We start from the raw sequence: 22,982 nt of genomic DNA on the forward strand, positions 1-22,982 counted from the left end.
TATATTTAATCTTAACCATTTAAATTAATTCAATAACTATAAAGATATTCTCACATTCTCGTATAAAATCTCATTCTCATAAAATATATCTCCTATATATATTATTACAGAGTTAGTATAATTACTCTTTTTCATTAACATTTAATTATTATTGTATTTTTTTAAACTGATGTTAAAACAAAATTCAAATATACTAATAAAATATATATGTTAACTAAAATTGTTGGTCAATATAAATAAAAATTAGGACAAATTATATAAATAAATAAAATGCATATCAAAGTTACTCAATTACAATATTTCTAAAATGATTATATTTCAACCATGTATTTATTCTATATAAACCACACTATAGGTATAAAAGTTTTAAAATTTATACATAAATTGTTATAGGGTGTAAAAATTTATGTAAAAAAATTGACTAAGATTATAAAACGTTAGAGATTGTAGCTGTTGATAAAAAAAAATTTCAACACATAAACTACGACAAGCTGTAGTAGTTTACGAAAATATTTAAATTTTATATCCAGATTTACTAAATGCATAAATAAATTAGATAAATAATTTTAAATATTAAAATTTTGTTATTAGAAAAATCTATTTAAATTTTAAAAATATAATATTTTAAATTAAAGTGTAAATGATACCTAATTTTTTTATCCTGCTTTGTTTAATTTATTGATATTGGCTTAAAAAAGTTATATATGTGGTTTATGTACAAAAATTTAAGAAATAAATATTATTATGTGGTTTAAAAAATAAAAAAATTATATATATGCAGTTTTTATAAAGTTGAAAATTAATATTAAAATTTACTTTTATTTAAAATTATATTAATTTTGAAAAAATTAAGATTAAGATGTATGGATAAATTTTAGATTATGTTTTGTGCAAATTAATTAATATGCATGATAAGATGATTAGGTGAATAAATTTGTATGTATATAATAATTGGATAGATCATATATATAGCATGATGTGTTTGTATAACATTAATTATAAACATATTTTTTGGAACACAAATTTGATAACAATGTAACTCTAACTCCTTATCATTCTAATGAACTTAAAGAACTATTTTTTGATACATTTTAAGAGTTTATAGGTTTGCAAAGAGTTATATTATATTATATTATATATCCCTAGTTTTATACAAAATAATTTAAATAATATCTCAATATTAAAAAAATTAAAAAATATTTAAAAATATAAGGTTTTAAATTAAAATATAATTAATTAAAATTCAATTAGCTTAAGATAAAATAAGAAAGGTTACGATTTTTTTAAGCTAATATCAATCAATTAAATAAAATGAGATAAAAATAGATATTATTTACACTTTAATTTAAAACATAATATTTTTAACATTTAAATAAATTTTTATAATATTTAAATTTTAATATTTAAAAATATTTATCTAATTCATATATGGATTTAGTAGATCTAAATGTAAAATTTAAATATTTTATAAATTGCTACATTCTGCTGCAATTTATATATAAATTTTGAAACTACTATATCTATAGTGATTATATAAAATAAGTATAGGACTAAAATAACTATGAGAAAGTCTAGGGGCCAGTAGATTTATTAAAATTTAGTCAGCACTTAGCCAGCAAAAAGAAAATGGGTGATTCTCCACCATTAGATGAAATCTCACACCATTAAATACACTATTAATGGTTAATTGATGTCTACAACTCACAAAATCTACTGGGCTAGCACTCCTCAATAACTATTTTTAAAAGGTTACAATTGAATAATTTTGACTACACTTTATCTATTTATATAATTTATCCTAAAAATTACTAGTACTCAAATTTTTTTTTTCTATATTTTGTATCCCAATGAATAAATGGTAAACATGCACACTTCTTTAGTTGACATTAAAGATAACCAAACATCAAACATGGCCTAAAGTCACACAGTATAACCCGCAGTGACAAAGCCAAAGAAAGAAAAATCAACCTGATTAACAGATCCTACCGTATATAAATATAGCTAACTGCTTCCAAATAAAGTCACAAAATCTTAGAAGCTCATATAGCACCCAAACTCAGCTACAAATGGCGTCCAAACCTGGCATACTCACTCACTGGCCATGGAAGCCTCTTGGAACTTTTAAGGTTTCATTGTTGTTAGCATTATCGTTCACTATATACTTATATTAATGCAAAAAATGTTATTTAACTAAATGAATATTTTTTATGCTCCTATCATCCCCTTAGATATTTTTTTGGTATCATAACTAAGAATAAAATGAACACTTAACATTATGATGATTCAGCTGACAGTTACGCTTTATATGTGTATGGTCATGACTCATGAATATGTATATGAAGTGGGTAATTTTGGCACCATGGATTGCACACAGCACCTACTCTTTTCTCGTGAAAGATCCAAAGGAGAGGGACCTTCTTTACTTTCTTCTGTTCCCGTTGGTGATGATCAGAATTCTACACCACCAAATTTGGATCACACTTTCTCGCTATCTTACTGCCAAAGGCAAAAACAGAATTGTTGACCGGAGCATTGACTTTGAACAAGTTGATCGAGAAAGCACTTGGTTAGTGCTGCTTCAATTTTTTTATTCCAAAATAAAAAAGAATGCAATAATTAATATAATATGAAGGTGATGAGTTGTGGTTGTGATACATTTGCAGGGATGACCTAATCTTGCTAAATGGGATTATGAGTTACATAGTTTACATGGTATCTCCAGAAGCTTCACACTTACCCTTATGGAGAATGGATGGTGCAGTTTTGGTGTTAGTGCTTCATGTGGGACCAGTAGAGTTTCTTTATTACTGGTTTCACAGAGCACTTCATCACCACTTCCTTTACTCTCGATATCATTCTCACCACCATTCTTCCATTGTTACAGAACCTATTACTGGTAACTTGCATTTCTATTTTTTTCCGGTTTACTGGAAACTTAATTTAAGAGAAGGAATATTAAGATATTATTATTATATAGTTAATAATTGGGTGTGGTTGTTGATGAATTTGTAGCTGTGGTCCATCCTTTTGCCGAAAATATGGCGTATAGTCTACTATTCGCAATTCCTCTATACACAGCAGTTATAACGAGGACATTATCCATAACAACTCTCTTTGGTTATATTACATATATCGACTTCATGAACAATATGGGTCACTGCAATTTTGAGTTCATTCCCAAGCCCTTCTTTTCCATCTTCCCCTTCTTCAAATATCTCATCTATTCACCAACGTAAGTTTCTTTCTTTTTATCCTTTTTGAATATTAAATGGACTTATGTTGTTTGTTAAGTATTTTTATTTTAATATTTATTAAAGAAGAAGGAAACGTAGGAAGTTATCCATAATTTTATTGGTTTTGCTTTTTGTTTTCATAAAATCCTAACTCTAGAATATATATATATATATATAGGGTGAATATTCTAGTATTCTTATGTTATGGTAGCTATATTTTAAAAAGTATTGCTAAAAATATTTTTTTATTATTTAGCAATGTTTTTTAAAAAGTATTACTAAACAAAAGTACAGACACAAAACGTTTTTTTAGCTATGTTTTTTTTTTTTTTATATTATTTAGCAACGTTTTTTTTATATTACATTGCAGGTTCCACTCACTGCACCACACTCAATTTCGAACTAACTACTCACTGTTCATGCCCATATATGATTACATTTATGGAACCATGGATAAAAGTACGGACACAAGATATGAAATGTCATTATTAATGAAAAAAGAAAAAGAAAGAGTTGATGTGGTACACCTAACACACTTTACAACCCTTAATTCCATATATCATCTGAGGTTGGGGTTCTCTTCCTTAGCATCCAGACCCCAATCTTCATCAAACTGGTACCTCTATTTCATGTGCCCAATCACTCTTTCCTTTGCTATGTTGGCTTGCTTTTTTGGTCAAACATTTGTTGCCGAGACGAGTGTTTTCAAAATGCTCAATATGCAAACTTGGGTTATACCAAGATTCCATTCACAAGTAAGATATTCTTATTAAAAATATGCTATATATTTTCCTTCAAAATTATGTACTAAGTTAGTTATTATATATTTATACATATTAATTTATACAATTTTTCAATTGAATAATTAATCACTAGAATAATTAAATATATTACAATAAAAAAATTAAATCTACAGTATATCAATAATTAAACTTATTTAAAGCAGTATAATAAAAAAAATTTATGAAATACTAAATACAAAATCATCAAAATAGATTAAATTCGTCGAACCAATTCGTTTATCTACTTAATTAAAGGGATAGGCTTTTACTCTAAAATCAGACTTGTTTAAACTTTGGACTACTAAGTCTAAATAATTCGAAAAAATAGTAAGTTAAGCAAATCGACCCTAAATTAAACGAACAACCTGTTTAATTTTGTTTTTTGTATTCTTTTTAAAAAAAAATCAACACTTCTCAATATTTTTCTTGATTCAACTCAAGAGTCGAACCACCCACTAAAAAAACTATGTTTGTTTAATGGTTTTGGCCCAATGGCCTTTTTTCCCAAATTTTTAGCCTAAGCCTAGATTTTTATCTAAACTTTTTTTTTTTAAATAAAATATAAAAAAATAAACAGTTGTCTATATAATCCGTCAAAATAAGGTTTGGGAATAAAGAAAAAATAATGGTCAATCCATATTACACGCAGGTTTAGATAGACCAAACCAAAACAGATTGAGCTAGTCTATTTCACAATCCTGATGAAATATGTATTTTTTATATCATAATAAATTGGTGGTTTAATCATTCTATTAGTATATATAGTTTTACTAAATTTTTAAGAATAAAGTATTGTTTTGTCTTTTAACAGATAAATTTTAAAGTTGTTCCTAACGTTTAAATCATTCTATTTAAGTCTATAATATTTTAAAATTAGCTCAATGTTATCCTGATATTAGAGATCGGTTAACAGAATTAACGTCAGGACAAAATTAAGACGATTTTAAAATATTAAGGACTTAAATAGGACAAAAACGTTGGGAACAAAAATGATACATAAAAATAAATTTTAATTTTATCCTTTAATAATATCAATTTTTACATTATATAGTTATTCAATTATTTTTTAATCACATCTAAGTAAATTACACTAGTACTTAATCACCTTACTTTCATTCTAAATAAATTTATTTTTTTATAATTACTCTTAAATATTTTTACTCATCATGAAATATTTGTAGAATGACTAGTATATAAACTTGCGAAAAATAAAAAAATTAATACATATACAATAAAGTATAAATTTTACCTTTTATCTCTAATGTGTCAAAATTCTTTAATGTTTAGTTTAGTTAAACTTCATTTTTTATGATAAGTAAAAATTTTTAAGAATAAAATTATAAAAAAAATAAATTTATTAAAATAAAAGTAATGTGATTAAGTGTAATTTACTTAGATGTGATTAAAAAATAATTGAATAATAATTATGTACCATAAAAAATGATATTATTGAAGGATAAAATTAAAATTTATTTCTATGTATCATTTTTGTTTCCAATATTTTTGTCCTATTTAAGTCTCTAACGTTTTAAAATCGCTCAATTTTGTCTCGCCATCAATTCTGTTAACAAATCCCTAATGTCATGATAACATTAAGCCAATTTTGAAATGTTAGGGACTTAAATAGGACGATTTAAACATTAGGGACAACTTTAGAACTTATCCCTTTAAGGACAAAAATGATATTTTACTCAATTTTCAATTAGGTCCATATATTTTTTCTCCCTTTCAATTAGATACATATACTTTTTTTAATCACATCTAAGTAAATTACACTTAATCACATTATTTTCATTCGAAATAAATTTATTTTTTTATAATTACTTTTAAAGATTTTTACTTATTATGAAATGTTTGTAAAATAACTAGTACATAAACTTGCAAAAATTTAAAAAAAATATACATATACAATAAAGTATAAATTTTACCTGTTATCTCTGATATGTCGAAATTCTTTAATGCTTAATTTAGTTAAACTTCATTTTTCATGATAAGTAAAAATCTTTAAGAGTAAAATTATAAAAAAAATTTTTATTAAAATGAAAGTAATGTGATTAAGTGTAATTTACTTAGATATGATTAAAAAATAATTGAATAATTATATACCATAAAAAAATGATATTATTGAAGGATAAAATTAAAATTTATTATTTCTATGAATCTTTTTTTGTTTCCAACGTTTTCGTCCTATTTAAATCCCTAATATTTCAAAATCGTCTCAATTTTGTTCGTCAATTCAGTTAACAAATCCTTAATGGCAGGATAACATTGAGCCAATTTTAAAACGTTAGAGATTTAAATAGGACGATTTAAACGTTAGGGACAATTTTGAGACTTATTCTAAATGTTAAAGATAAAAATAATATTTTATTTAATTTTCAATTAGGTCCATATACTTTTTTTTTCTTTCAAATGAATCTTTACACAGCTTTTAATTTTATACTAGTGTAAAAAATATTAAAATTAACTAAATATTTTTTTATAAATTAAAAGTATTCATAATTAAAAATCTAACTAGATTTTTATTTGCATATATTTTTAAAAAAATATTCTGTTAATTTTAATATTTTTAATATAAAAAAGATCTAATTATAAAATTAAAAATAATATAAAATATAATTAAAAAAATATAAAAATTTAATTAAAAATTTAATAAAATTATAAAGGCCAATAAAATAATTAAATCTAAATCGATGAATAATTTTTTGCATACTTGCCTTGTTAGGAATTAATTTTCACAGAGACAAGATATATAAGCTTCATAATCTAACACAACTAGAAGCAGTTCCAGGTTCTACTAAAAATTCAGTCGGTCAAATTAAAAAGAACTGTAACCAAACAATTTTAAAGGTGAATTCTATCCAATTCTTTTTAAATTAGAGAATAAATTATTTTTTGTGATATGTCTATTTAATTTTTATTATGATTAATTTTAATTTTTAATCTAATTTTAATTTTGTTAATTTAATTAATTCATCGTGATGTAACCTTTTTTTACAAATTATAATTTTTTTCAAATTATACATTTATTAATCAATTTCAATCATAAAATATTAAAAATCTCAAAAGACAAAGAATAAATAAAAAAAATTTTAAGAGGCACAGAAAATTTAAAATTTTCAAAATTTTTTTTCTTTTGTTTTTCTAATTTTTTTGAAATAAATAATAAAATATAAAATAAAACTTCTCTAATAATTTTTAATTATAGTATAACTTTTTTTAATCTAACCTAAATTTTATTAACCTAGTCAATTAACTATGGTAACTTTTTTACAAATTATAAAAATGATTAGAGAAGTTCTACTTTATATTTTACTATATTTTTAAAAAATTTAAAAAAACAAGAGAGAGAAAATTTTGAAAATTTTAAATTTTGTGCCTCTTAAATTTTTTTATTTATTCTTTGTCTTTTGAGAATTTTTTTATTTTGCAATTGAAATTGATTAATAAATATATAATTTGTAAAAAAAGTTACATCATGATTAATTAATTAAATTAATAAAATTTAGGTTAGACGATTAAAGTTAAAGTTAATCATGATAAGTCAATTAATTTTATTTCAGTTAATAATAAAAAAATATATCACAAGAGATAATTTATCCTCTAATTTAAAGAGAATTAGATAGTATTTACCATAAATTAATTGTTAAAAGAATTTTTCAACCTAAAAAAATATTCACCCACATACGTGTGTTATAGTATCTCTATTACTATATATATGATTTTCAAGCGAGAGTATATTATTTTTGCATCGTACCTCAAAGGTGAAAGATTTCTTCACACACATATATAATAGAAATATAAGAGAAGTTTGATGATGTACATTTTTTTTTTAAAAAATTCATTATAATATATAATACATAAAACTTATATTTTGTTACTTTTAAGACTTAAATTTAATTCCTAATTAAATATAAGGTATTTATCATCTTGATTAATTTTATATTTATTATTATCATGCATATTTAATAAACAACATATAAATTAATAAATACATTCATGTCTAATTGCCTGTTATTAATACATTGATAAGAATAAAATCTCTTTTTAAAATTTTTGCAGTATCTGAATAAATATCAAAGGAAAACATTAAACAGGCTGATAGAAGATGCAATACTTGAGGCAGAGAAAAACGGAGTTAAGGTCTTAAGTTTGGGCCTTTTAAACCAGGTAATTATTTAGTCCCTATATATTTTGATTTGTATGTTTGGATCATGACTCACCAAAGTTGCATTATAATATAAGTTGTAATTTGTGATAAATTAAAAAAAAAAATGCTGGTTGCAATACTATTAATATCAGTCAACGTTTTAGCCAATATTTTATTTTTATAGTATTAAAATTCAGGATTTAAAAATTATGGTTTAAAATTTAGTACTTAATATTTAGAGTGACCAAATGATAATACAACTCATCAATTTTTTTGATTATATAGCATTGCTCCAAATTAAAATCATTGAATTTGTGGATGAAGGGAGATAAACTGAATAAATATGGTGAGCTTTACATAAAGAGCAATACCAACCTTAAAATAAAGATTGTGGATGGAAGCAGCTTAGTGGTGGCCATTGTTGTTAACAGCATTCCCAAAGAAGCAACCCAAATTTTAATTTGTGGTAAATTTAATAAGGTTTCCTATGCCATTGCCAATGCTTTATGTGAAAGGGGAATCAAGGTATGTTTAATTGTTCAATAATAATCCTTAGAAATATGTTATATATTCTTCGTCACACAAGACATCTATCTTAGCTTGATTTCAAAAACATCTACATCTTTCATGGAACTTTAGTCAATTATCATAGCTTGGATTAGTCGAATAATTGGTTATAGAACCTAGATGTTGAATTTTCAAGGATTCAACTAAGAAAAAAAAGCAATTAGAAGAATAATTTGTGAAAATAGTACACATAATTAGTCAAGCACAATTTGCTAATAACAAACTAAAGTAATATATTTTTTTTTTTGTTATTATCATCTTAGAATAAGAGTAAAGGAAAAGTCTAAATGCCAACACTTTTATTAAAATCTGTCAGCACTTAATCAATAAAAAAAAGTGAATAATTTTATACTATTAGATAAAATTTCACACCATTAAAAACACCAATAATAATTAATTAATAGTTACAAATCACAAAACTTACTAAGTCCCTAACACTCCTCAAAAATTAAACCATACAAAATTGGACACTACTAGTCTTAATATTAATTAGCATAGACTAGTAACTAGAGCATTCAAATTAAACAATATAACAATATTTGTTAGATTATAGATAAGGTTAAATTTTGTATCTAAAGCTTGAATAATCATCTCAAAAAATGAACACATCAATTTGTTAAATTTTTTATATATTAATAGATTAAAATTAAACTTTATATATATTTATTAGGCAAAAATGTACAAATTTTTTACTATAATTCCTTCTTATTAAAATTCATGATAATAATTTAAAAATAAATTAAATTTAATATTCAGATATCATTGTGGCATTTAAAAATACAATAAAAAGAATCTATTTATTGGTCAATAATTCAATCTAATCATAATGACTAAATTAACCTAATATCAAATTAAATAAACATAAAATTTTTACGAATTGAACTATATATATTTAGATATATTATATTAATTTATAACACTTTCAATATATATATATTGAGATCTGATATTACATTATATAACTGTATAATATACTCTCAGATTACAACCATATACAACGATGATTATGAAAGACTTCAATCAAGAATCTCCACCAACTTCAAAAAGAACTTGGTTTTTCCTGGATCCTGTGCTGCAAAGGTACATCTAAATCAAATTCGTTCGCCATTTTATTTCTATTTGACAAATTTCAACGTTACAGTACAATGCTACCTTGCGATTTAATAAAAAAGAAATCATCAAAATCATGCACCCGGTTTTGATATATAATTTTTCAGATATGGTTAGTGGGGGACCAATTTAACGAGGCTGAACAAAAGATGGCCCCAAAAGGAACATTGTTCATACCTTTCTCTCAATTCTCTCCAAAGAAACTGCGTAAAGATTGCTTCTACCACATCACACCATCCATGGAAATTCCCTCTTCTTTATTGAATGTCCACTCTTGTGAGGTTAGTAGACTGCATTTGGATACCGGTCAGGGATTTAAATTAAAGTTGAGATCACACATTGCAACGATCCTGGTTGTTATGATTTTAGGAATTGTGGTCATTGTAGTGTACATTTTTTAAATTTGATTCTAAATTTGATTTTATGTTCATTGCGGCTAATGTAGTATATTGCAACCTCAATGTACTTCCATTCAGATCGAATAACTAAAGATTATGAAAAATGTTTTCGTACATCAAAATTAGTCGCTTACATGTGTGGGTTTAACTTATTTTTAATATATATTTATATTTTAACATGTATTTTATACTTGTAGTTGACTTTGGTGATTAATTTTGGTACATACGTAGTATAGTCGAAAAATTATTTATGTTAAGTATATACAAAAATTAATCACTGCCTAAAAAATATATATTTGACAAATTTTTTATTTTATTATAATAAACAAATTTTATTTTAGTATTTTTTAAATTTAGTTATTTTACTATCACAGATTTTTTTTTTGTGAAAACAAATTTAATTATTTTAATTGTTATTTATTTAATAAAAAAATATATGAATATATATAGATAGATTGATTGATGTTATTTAATTTTTAGTGGACACGTAACATTTTTAAATTAGTATTGTATCGTTGTTCTGACTTCTTGTGATTGCAAATCTAAAAAGTCTGTGATTCATAATATATGCGACAGAATTGGCTGCCAAGAAGAGTGCTAAGTGCATGGCGTATCGCGGGAATAATGCATGCGTTGGAAGGTTGGGACGTTAATGAATGTGGAGACATGATGTTTAGCATTCACAAAATATGGGAAGCAAGTCTTCAATATGGGTTTAGGCCATTGAAGATTAATCATCCTTGCTTCAATCCATAAATTGATCAGCATATCTCCTAAAACAAATTTCAATAATATAGCTCCTTGCTTCTGATATATTTGAAGAAACAATATGTTATTATTCTAAACTATGTTGCTTGTTGTGAAATTGTATTCGTTATTCTACTCGAATAATCATATTGTCTGCACTAGGTCTTAAGGCGTGCAAAATATTGCAAAAATATTGTATTTATTATGAAAATAAGGATTAAGGTTTGAGAAAAGAGGAAAGAAGAAAGAGAATACGAAAAATAATAGATGATTTATTAATAATTATGTTATCACTACAATATTTTTGACTTAAGGTATACTACAACAGATTCGCCTCTTAGCAGCGATTTTCAGGAGGATTAGCGGCGGTTAACCGCCGCAAAACGAATTACCAGCGGTTCAAAAACCTTTATTCGAAGCAACATTTAACAAATGTTGTCTTAGATAGAAAATTAAAAGACAATATTTTTAACGAGTTGTCTTTAAGTAAGGTAAAGATAACAAAATTTTTGGCCACCCACTAAAATAGTTGTCTTTGATATCTAAAACAACACTTAAAAAAGGTTGCATTATACAAAATTTAAGACAATATTTTTAAATAAAAATACAACATTTTATAAGAGTTCTCAACAAAAACTAGATAAATAACATTTATAAAAAGTTGCCTAAAATTATTCATAACTAAAAATTTTGGAGTGAAATTTTAATTATATTTCCACCAGTTATTTTTCAATGAAATAACTTAGAAAAAAAAAGAAAAGACAAGAAAGAATGTGATTCCATTCATTCACTATCGTAAGCTAGCCCTAACACTTCGAAAGCAATCCCAAACGGCAACACACCCTCCACGATTGCAGCTCTCGATCGCAGTGCTCTCCTCCACGGGCGACGGCGCGTGCTTCCTTCCACGGGCGTTGGCGCAATACTCTCCTCCACGGGCGTCGGTGCGGTCATCTTTTCCATGGACGCTGCTCCATGGCGACGGCGCGGTGCGCTCCTTGTTTTGTGCCGAACCACCACCGTCGAGAAATCCCTCTCCCTTCTCTTCTCATTCTTCCTCTCCTTCCCTTGTCTCGCCTCCTCCTCTTCGCGAGCTCTGACAACGCTACACGCTGCTGTAACCATCCTCCTCCTCCTCTGCGTATTGGTAAGACATGTCTGAACTTTATTATAGTAATGGAATTTCTGAATGCATTGATTTTGAATTTTAGAATGGGAATATTCTGAATTTTAATATGGAAATGGAATTTTTGAATGCTTTGATTCTGAATTTTAGTATGGAAATGTTCTAAATTTTAGTATGGAAATGAAATTTCTGAATGCATTGATTCTAAATTTTACTATGGGAATGGAATTTCTGAATGCATTGATTCTGAATTTTTGGGGCTTTTTGATAAATCTGATTTTGGGGGTTTTATTTCAATTTTTTTGAATATTTATGGTTCTGATTGTTGCTTTTTAGGGTTTTCTTTTTTATTTTGAATTTTGATTATGATTTTGCGTCATTTTTGATAAGTATACATTTGAAAAATCTTCTTTTTTGTGTTCTTTCTTCTTTAATTTTCAGCTTTATAACTAAAATTTTACGTTTTACTTAAGCTTTTCACTCCTTTTTTGTTGTTGCTGCTCAACTCGGTGGCAATTTGTTGTTCTGTTGACTTTTTTTATTCATGTGATGAATTTCAATGACAATTTGCATAATATTGTTGGCAATTTAGACTTGCATAAATGGTTTAAACTGTAATTATAAATTCAACCCAAAAATACACTCTTAATGGCTATTTGGACAACAATTCCAACTGTGCTGAGTTTAACTACACTCTTATATTTGAAACAATTTTGAAGGTAGCAGGGTGGCAAGAAGTTGCTGTCCATGGCCCAATTCAAAATCGAACTCAAATCCAAGCCCCAATCCTTTGAGAAGAAGGCTTGAATCCTAGGTTTATGTATGTTAAGCTTTATGTCTCCATTTTTTTTCAAGACAATAGGTAAATGATTAACTGATTAACTGGTTATAGTTAGATTTTATATTCCCTAGTTTGCTTTGTAACAATTTCTCTGATATCTTTGATGAAGAGTAGTTCATTAATTCTTTAGCTAATCATGTAAAAATGATTAACAAGCTACTTAAAACACTAGTTCATGCCACTAACATGGTGATCCAGTTCAAAAGCTGGTCAGATATGGATTACTATAGGTAAAGTTAGAGCATTCAGAGAAATTGATGCTAGAATTTATGTACCTAAGTTAAATAATGTGACTAGTAATTATATGATAATGTATATGAGAATAGTATTAGGCACCTCATAGATCATATATTCATATGGTTGAATTATCATTTATCAATATATGGTAATAAGCATCTTCATTTTTTTAGGTAGTGGCTTTTCTTTTTTTTTTTTTTCTTTTTTCTACTTTCCTCAGTAGGATTCAAGTTAAAGGAAAAAGAATAAGAAAGAAGGAACAAAAAGAGCAGTTTGTGACACTATTAAAATTTTAGTTTTCAAGGTGTCTATTTTTTTTTCTTTAGTTTTCTTTTGAGTGCTATTTGATGTCATATATATCATTATTGTTGTCTTGTAGGGAGATGCTTATGTAATATGTGGTGGAGTTTGGAAATTCTGGCCGCTAGAGCTTATGGCTTGCCTCAATTTCGACTGTGAGTGTTTTTATGGGGTGCTAAATCTTCTGATGTATTCTAATGTTTTTGTTGTAGTATCCTTCAAAATACTGATCATGGTTATTTACATAAAAAAAAGAAATATTATTTTCATTCTTTTGTTTTAGTGTTAAATTATTATTGTTCTGTCTACATGGTATGGAAGCTGTCTCAATTTTCTCTTCCAACTCATGATGTTATTGTCAGGGGTGTTATTCTTTTAGAATTCGAGGTATGTGCAAATTTTTCATAAGACTTGTGTAACTGTGTTTTGAATTGTAAGCTAATTTTTTAGAGGAATTTATTAGTCATGGCATGGTAATTAATTGGCATGTTCATTGATTTCTAGTCATAGGTTTGTTGTTAGTTATTTACTATTAAATTTTTTGGATTTAGAAAATCTATTTTATAATTTGAATGCTAAATGGATGATTAAGTATCATTTTTTCTATTTTTTAATTTAAAAAAATATTGTAAAATCTCGAAATATATTATATTGAAACCGTTAAAAAAATTTATTTACTTGCAGATAAATACAGTTGCACATGATGAGGGTCACCATATTATATTGAAAAAAAACAACTTATATTGGAAGATGCTATTTCTGATCTTTCTCTGGTATATTTTCATTTTTTATTCATCCTTTTATTGCCTTTATGTTTTATGATAATTTGGTTGTTGATGAATATTATTATCCTATTCAAATTGAGCATGATAAAAGTCATGATGTTCATTTGGTCCTTATATTATGTTAATTTACACTATATCGTTGTTTTCTTTAGTATTGAATATGATTTTATTCTTTGTTTGGTCACTAGTGAGTATGGTTGGACTACAAAATGGAGAGGATTATGAAGACTCAAGCCTTGAGAGATAACGGCATGATTGGCTATATATCTAATAACAAGACTATGGAAATCAACCCTGACATACATTGGCATTAGGGAAGAACTGACGAAGAGAATGGAAGCTGATGAAATTAGGCATTTATTTGGTTTTTTTTTTGTTGAAGTTCATGAGAAAACATGTATTTTTTTTTGGTTTAGTTATGTGTATTTTGATTTGAATTGGCAACTGAAAGTATATGTCTTAAAAATTTATTTAGTTGAATTTGAAATAACTTTTTAATTTAATATATATGCAATATATTAGCTTATTAGCTTATATTTTCTTTCTATTTATTAAATTTAGTTTAAATAATTAAATTTTATTAAAGTATGCTATATATCTTTTTAAAAAGTCAATTTCAAATAAATTTAGATAAATGTTACTTTAGATACCTGAAAAGGCAATACAGAAAAACTTAGATAAGTGTTGCTTTAGGTTTATAAAAAAAGGTAACTTAAAAAAAATTTGAACAAGTGTTGCTTTAGATACATCAAAAGGCAACTTAAAAAACTGGACAAGTATTGCTTTATGTATTAGAAAATACAACTCGTAAAAAGTGTTGCCATAAAGTTTTATCTAAAGCGTTGTGTTTGGATCCTCTAAGGCAACCCTTTCGTGGAGTTGCTTTTTTTTGTACAAAAGGCAACGTTTTTTAAAGGTTGCCATAAAAAGGATTCCCTTTGATACACAAAAGCGTTGCCTTAGACCAAAGGTAACGGCCGTATAGCCAACCCTCCAAAAAGCATTGCGTTTTGTCGGAAAGTGTTGCCTTTGATAAAAGGCAACACTTTTTCTTATTATAGGCAACGTTTTTAAAGGGTTGCCTCAGCCCGAATTTGTTGTAGTGTATAAAAAATATTAAAAAAGTGTTATTTATAATTAAGGATCCAACTCTTAGCTCATTCAGTTATGTTATATTTATAACTAATGACTCTATCTATTTGAATTTTAAAATAGGTTATAATCTATGGTATCCATAGCAAATATATTTATAACATTCTCCGATCCTTTGGATGTCCATAGTGATAGTAGTAGACTAGTGGTATACTATTTTATAATACGTTAAGTAGTTGCCTCGTTAAAAATCTTACAAAAAAAGTTCCAAGTGGCCCGCTACAATATTTTGGAGTTGAGACAACATTTAAAAAGTGTTGCCTAAAAATTAATAAAAGGTTGCCTTTGATCAATAGCAATGTTTTGGGACTTGAGGCAACGTTTTTAGGGGCCTTGCAGATGCGACCGTTGCCTTAGGTCAAGGCAATGCTTTTTTGCTTCAAAAGCAACGCTTTTGAAGACAACTCTTTAGAAGCGTTGCTTATTCTTTAAAATAAACAACGCTTTTAAACTGTCTTTTAGGCAACACTTTACACCTGTTCTTTTAGCTGTTACGCTTCAACTACTAGTAAAAAGCGTTACCTATTCTCTTGAGTATGCAATACTTTAAAATGTTGCCTATTGTTTAGAATATGCGACACGTCACTACTACATTTTGAAGATTTAGTAACATTTCTCTTTTAACATTTGTTAAAGTGTTAGTAATGGTCATAAAATTCAATATTAAGTAACATTTATTTATAAATGTTAGCAAATATATTTAGTTTTTAAAAAACTTCCTAAAAATGTTACTTATTGTCAATTAAAAGTCACTCCCAATTCCCAAATAAACAAATCTGAAGGGTAAATAGAAACCACTTACAATCATTCTCACTCCTCCTCACGTTGGGTAAAACGTTGTAAATCCTATCTCGTTCCTCTTGAGACCTCAATCATCTCTTGCTCTGCCTTCAGATTCAAATTCTCGATTTCACTCTCCACTGCGGTAAGCATTTTCTCTCTTCTTTAATTTTTTTTTCTATTCATGGAGTTGTTCAATTTCTCAATTGTTGTTGATTTCGAGCGATCCAGATCTGAATTATTGCTACTCATTGTTGCTGCCAATGCTTGTCTAGTTAACTATCGTTATTGTCACCATCGATGTGTAGGTAGGCCCTCCGTTGCTTCTGGCTTCACTACAAAAAAAGGGTTTAAAATGTCATTGATATTACGGCGGTTCTAATATCCGAACATTATGACATTTTTGGTTGCTGCCATAATTACCTTTGTGTTTGGTGGTGGTTCTGGTGATTATGGCAGTTTTGAACCACTGTTTTCACACGTATATAAAATAAAAAAACTGCTCGTTGTTGCTGCCAATGCTTGCCGAGTTAGCTATCGTCATTGTCACCGTCGATGTGTAGGTAGGCCCTCCGTTGCTCCTTGCTTTGTAGTCATCGCAGAACCGCCTCCGATCTCGGTCAGGCATCGTCTCTGTCACGACAAACGCGAACGTCACTACTGATGACCCCACGAGAAAAGCGAGTTTGCTGGACTCATCAAAAGATGTTCTGATTTCTCTATTATTGTTGCAATCTGCTACTTTCTTCGTAATTGTTTCTGAGAGTAAGTGATTTTCTGGATTTAGAGTTAAATTTGATTGTAGTTCTAAAATTAGATACTAAAATCCTGCATGATCTGACATTACTGTTGATTCGTGGTTGTTGTTTTGGTTGAAATTTAAATTTGAAATTTGAAATCCCTTTCATATAGATCATATCTATGTTACCATGGCAGTAATGTAAGTAATGCAAGAGTGACCTTCAAGTCTAATGCTTCATTGGTAAACCCTTACTCTGTTTCTCTCTGCATTTGCTTCATGTCTTTTTCCTTGTACTTAACAACTTTCGAAACTTTCTATTCGAAAATTATTTGCTTTCTTATTTTTACAGTTAGAATTAGTATAAAGTTCACTTTTTTATGAGCTTCTGTCTCTAAATTTGCACTTAAATTTTTGGTTCTGTAATTTGTAGTTCCATTTCCATGCAAGTTAGAGAAGGAAAATTGAAGTAGTACATAAGTTGATTTGATATATTATAATGGTAAATAGAATTAAATGGAAAATTATTATTCTCTATTAAAAATTTTGATTTTTTTATGAAGTAAAAATGATGTTAGGATTCACAGTTTAGGTGATCATTAGGTTTAACTCTTCCCATTAGAGGCTATTCTCCTTTATTGATGCAGAGTTGTTGAGATATATCTATAAATTAAGTGTTTAGTACTTTGTCGATTCAGATTTCAGAATGTGAAATAATTATCTTTTATATATCTTAAAGATGTACCTTTTTTTGCTTATCAAGGTTGGCAAAAAAAAATTCAATATAGAGTATAAGGTTCTGGTTCTGTGTATATTCTCTATGCTTACTTCTTCTACTCATAACAGTAATCTTGCTGTAAGTTTAGGGAATTATTTTGAGATTTTTTTTATGCACTGTAGGTTTAAATTTATGTTCATCAAGGGAAAGACTGGGTTCAATTGGTGCATAACTCTTTGAAATTGTTGGGAAATTTTTATATTTAATTTCAAACTTTCTCAAGTTTTTTTGTTTAATTTTACAGCAGCAGAAAATGCCAGCATCACACATGGAGTCATAAAACCATCTTGAGAAAATATTAACTAGTGTCACTCTCTTGCTATTTCTTTTGCTATAGCTATGAATCTAAAAGCAACTTTAAACATTTCTAACAATGACCTTAGAAAGGTGCTATCTAGTCACTCATTCAATATAAAGACCTAGTTTTGCATTTGTGATAGATCTTTTCTTTATTTTAGCCATTTCCTGATCATACCCTTTAGCTATTCAGTATTCAATCTTGTATCACTCAATTATTTGTATTTACTTTTACTGGGGATATCTCAGTAGCATTATTGATTTTGATTATGAAGCATGAGTTCATCAGAGGAACAAGGCGTTGGAGCACATTGAACACTATATGCTTGACGGAATTGTTTACTTTGCAGAGATAATGTGAACTCGCTTGAGTTGTTCGACACCTTGAAAGACATCAAGTATAAAACAATATAATCTAATTTCTTTCGCACCATGATTTTTATGTGGTTTTTTTTATTATATTGATGTGCTTGTGATCCGTGGCAGTTGCAATTATATAATGAAGGTTGAGTCTTTGTTGAATTTTGTTAATTTTCTTTCTTCAATCATCATGATTTGTATATGAGTTGTTAACATGTTATTTTTTGTTACTAATATATCACTAGTCATTCCAAAGAAAAGTTGAAGAATGATAAGAGATTAAAGACAAATGATGAATAACGCATATGCATTTTCTGAACCAACTAGATAGATATCTTCCTCATTTTTAACAAACATGCTAATTCATTTTATCTTGGTTGTATCAGTGCTAACAATACTATTAAAAATTACCGAAGTCACTCAATGACAAAGAAATGAGAAGTATCCTCATCTTTTGGTTTTTACCTAAATGTTTCTACTTCTAGTTTCTACACATTTCCAATAAAGCCAGCTAATATTTTAGAGAAATTGAGATAATAATAGTTCTTCTCTTTCTACCTTCATTCATGTTAAAAATGTTATAATGTAATTGGTTTATACCATTATAGTTATTTTTTTATCCTTCTTCTAAATTAGTATATGCATGTATGTTTTATACCTTAAGCAATCATTTTATTTAACTTTTTTAACTCTAGGGAATTTATTTTCTATATTGCAGGCAACTAAAGATTGTTTTACAAATATATTTAAAATATTAGAAATTTATATATGGGTAATCACAACGCATATTTACATATTATGTTTAATGTTTTGCTGATATAATGAATATGAAATTGAAAAAAGATGGTAGTGTTACTATATTTATTTTGTTTTAAAGTATTTTTTATTTAAACATGTAATATATTAATTTTCTTTTGAATATTTAATTTGTCTTGCTTCAATAGTTTCTTTAAACGATAATGACTAGTAGTGTCTATTAATTATAAAAGGTATATGTAGTTAATCTAGTTTATTTAAAGTCTAATAATATAATTTTAATTTTTACAGAATAATTTTTTAAAAATAAATATTAAAAGGTTTTTGGAGGTTCAGATCTTGTAGGGAATAACCAAATTTTTTTTAATTTGAAAATTCTATTTGGGGGAGGGGGTTTAAACCTCCACAAAAGTTGACGAAAATGGCCACTCAATGCCAATAAAAACTCCCACAAAAAGGACAAAAAATACCACTAATTAGAGTTGTGACGGTTTCATAAAAATGCCACAAAGAGCCTATGGCACCTCAAATTTTGGAGGCTTTTGAAACTGCCACAACTTTTTTTGTGGAAATTTTAAACCACTAGAATTAAGAAAAAACTACCACAAAAGAGAGAAATTCTTGTAGTGAATGCACCAATAGCATTAAAATAAGGTATTTCAGGACCATTGAGCTCTTCATTACTTTTCACAAGGTCAAAATAGATCTTTATCCACATCTAGTAATATCACTATCATTGGAGTACTCAATGGGTATGTCTTGTCTAAATAATTTTTTTTTAATTTTCTCAATATAAGTTGACTGATGGATGAATATACCATCTTTTAAATGTTCAATTTGTAAACCAAGGCAAAATTTTGTCTTGCAAAGATCTTTCATTTTAAATTCTCTTTTTAAATAATCCACAATTTTGGTATCCATCTTTCATTAAGTATTCACCGAGACATTTATACAACATAAGTCCATATTTTTTTAATCCATACAAGCATTTTTTAAGTATTACTGAACAAATATCCGAAGAAATATTATATGCTTCAGGCAATTTGAATCTCTCAAAGATTTTCATATAAATTTCTTTATCAATTGAGCCGCATAAATAGGCTGTAACAACATCCATTAGACGCATGTTAAGCTTTTCATACACATCTAGACTAATAAGATATCTTAATGTAATTAAATCCACCACAAAATAATATGTTTCCATATAGTCAATACGAGACTTTTGTGAGAATTCTTGTGCTACTAATCGTGCTTTATATCTTTCTATTTTATTTTTCTCATTTCGTTTGCACACAAAGACTCACTTGTATTTCATTGGTTATCCATACAAGCATTTTTTAAGTATTACTGAACAAATATCCGAATAACTATTATATGCTTCAGGCAATTTGAATCTCTCAAAGATTTTCATATAAATTTCTTTATCAATTGAGCCACATAAATAGGTTGTAACAACATCCATTAGACGCATGTTAAGCTTTTCATACACATTTAGACTAATAAGATATCTTAATGTAATTAAATCCACCACAAAATAATATATTTTCATATAGTAAATACGAGACTTTTGTGAGAATTCTTGTGTTACTAGTCGTGCTTTATATCTTTATATTTTATTTTTCTCATTTCGTTTGCACACAAAGACTCACTTGTATTCCATTGGTTCTATACCTTTAAGTGTTTTTGACTATAGGACCAAAAATTTCATATTTTCTAAGAGAAGTTAATTCAACTTGAATTACGTCTTTTTATTTTAGCCAATCATCTCTCTATCTATATTCTTTGACAGATTTTGATTCATGGTCTTCGTCTTGCTTTACTAGTTCAATAATAATATTATAAGCAAAAATATTGTCAAACCACTATACTTTCAGTCTCATATTTTTCTGATAGTGACATAACTTATCAAGATCTCTTCATTTTCAGATATCTGAACTTCTTCCAAGTTTTTATCAATATTTATGTTTCCTAGTCCTCTTTGAGTACTTGCCTCTATATTAATTATCTTTTTTTTTTCTGGGGATGTTTATTCTTAGAACCGATTGGCCTTCCACTCTTTAGATGTGATTTTCTTTCATTTGCACTAACAACTTGTCCTTATGAGATACTTATTCTTATTAGTGCATTTGCAGCTGGAATGTGAGATTTTGTTACTTTCTTTAGGTCAATAAATGCGTCTGACAATTGATTTGAAATATTTTGTATATGACTTAACTTTTATACTTCTAGTTCATATTGTCTAAGTACGAGGATCTAAATGTGATAACGACAATATATTTCAAGTAATTTCTTTTTTCAACTACTTATTTTTTACTCCTAATTTCGAAAAAATTGTTTCGTCAAAGTGACAATAAAAAAATCTTGACTTATATAAATCACCCGTCATAGGTTCAAGATATTTTATAATTGACGGGGATTCATAACCAATATATATCCCCAATCTTCTTTGGGGTCCTATCTTTGTGCGTTGTGATGAAGCAATTGGGATATATACTACACATTCAAATATCTTGAGATGAGAAATTTTTTACTCCTAACTCCAAGCCAATTATAATGAGGAGGATTTAAGAGAACTTGTTGGTCTGATGCATATAAATGCCACTACAACACTTTAGAGTTGAGATAATATTTAAAAAGTATTGCCTAAAAGTTAATAAAATATTATCTTTGATCTATAGCAACGTTTTGAGACTTGAGACAACGTTGTCTCAAAAAAGCGTTTAATTATTAAATAAATTTATACACAATAAAATTTAAAAAAAAATACCTCAGCTGAAATTCTTAAGAATTATAGGGACTTGAGACAAGGCATAGTTACCCAAATAAACAAATAAATAAAACTCCTCAATTGCATAAATTCAGATAGCAGAAAATTTTTGCTTAAATTATAAAGTTCACTTGAGTTGAGTCTTTGCCACAAACAACTATTTACAGTTACGTATACACACATGCAAAATGCATTATAATGCATATAATTTGAATTTAGTTCAGTAGTCAACAGTAACTAGAGACTAAATTAATAGTAATTAGATAAGTTTGTAAGATGTATGGATCAGTTTCTAAATCTATTTTGTCTTTATATAACAATGAAAAGAAGTTTGGAGACCCCTTGAGTTCAGATATCATATTCCCATTAATTTCTACACTCAATTTTCACAATTCCCTTTACATTTATCTTAAATCCAAAGTATTTCTGCTAAGGTCAAATACATCACATTTTTGTAACTTTTCTCAAATATCTCTTTTAAGAAATTTAGTTTTGTTTTCCATTTATTTATGAAAATTTTCGTTAAAATGTACCTTTATTTTTACACATTTTTTACCTAAGAAATATTTTAAAAACTTAAAAAGTTTTCTTAATAAGTAAAAGCTTTAATATCTTAACAAATGTATCAAACAATAACTAATAGCAATGGAAAAAATTTCAATTATCCTCTTAGTAATAATTATAAAATTAAAGAGTAAGAATATAGATAAACAATTTGGAGACTTCTTTATAATTATTAGTGATGGTTATCAGTGGCTAAGAGAAGGGGGAGTTGAATCTTAGCCCCTTTTTGCTGAGTAACACTTGCTGCCTTTTTAAAATGATTTAGGAGATATTTCTGTTTTTTGTCTCGTCACTAGTCAAGAGACATTTTCTTTTTGTCTCGTAACCAATGAGGAGATATTTTTCAATTTTTTCTCCTACGAACAAAATCAGATACTGAGTAGAAGAGAGAGAAAGAATCACACCCAAAAGTATCCTAGTTCAGCTGCTAAGTGCAATGCAGCCTACATCCAGTCTCCATCACAACTATGATGGAATTTCACTATAATCAAACAGATTACAGACACCAATTCT

At 27.2% G+C, this 22,982-nt stretch overlaps 1 protein-coding gene across 1 annotated transcript; it reads left to right on the top strand.

The window, feature by feature from the left end:
- Nucleotides 1–2,041: 2,041 nt before the first annotated feature.
- LOC107610850 (very-long-chain aldehyde decarbonylase CER1-like) lies at nucleotides 2,042–11,032 on the top strand. Its single transcript, XM_088497097.1, has 10 exons — nucleotides 2,042–2,126; nucleotides 2,343–2,566; nucleotides 2,664–2,896; nucleotides 3,013–3,232; nucleotides 3,604–3,988; nucleotides 8,078–8,185; nucleotides 8,490–8,690; nucleotides 9,714–9,812; nucleotides 9,950–10,123; nucleotides 10,817–11,032. Exons 1-10 carry the CDS (start codon nucleotides 2,067–2,069, stop codon nucleotides 10,994–10,996), a joined length of 1,884 nt encoding a protein of 627 aa, XP_088353223.1. The 5' UTR covers nucleotides 2,042–2,066; the 3' UTR covers nucleotides 10,997–11,032.
- Nucleotides 11,033–22,982: the final 11,950 nt, after the last annotated feature.

This window comes from Arachis ipaensis, chromosome B8 (assembly GCF_059453495.1).
Source record: "Arachis ipaensis isolate K30076 ecotype BB chromosome B8, ASM5945349v1, whole genome shotgun sequence".
NCBI lineage: Eukaryota > Viridiplantae > Streptophyta > Magnoliopsida > Fabales > Fabaceae > Arachis > Arachis ipaensis.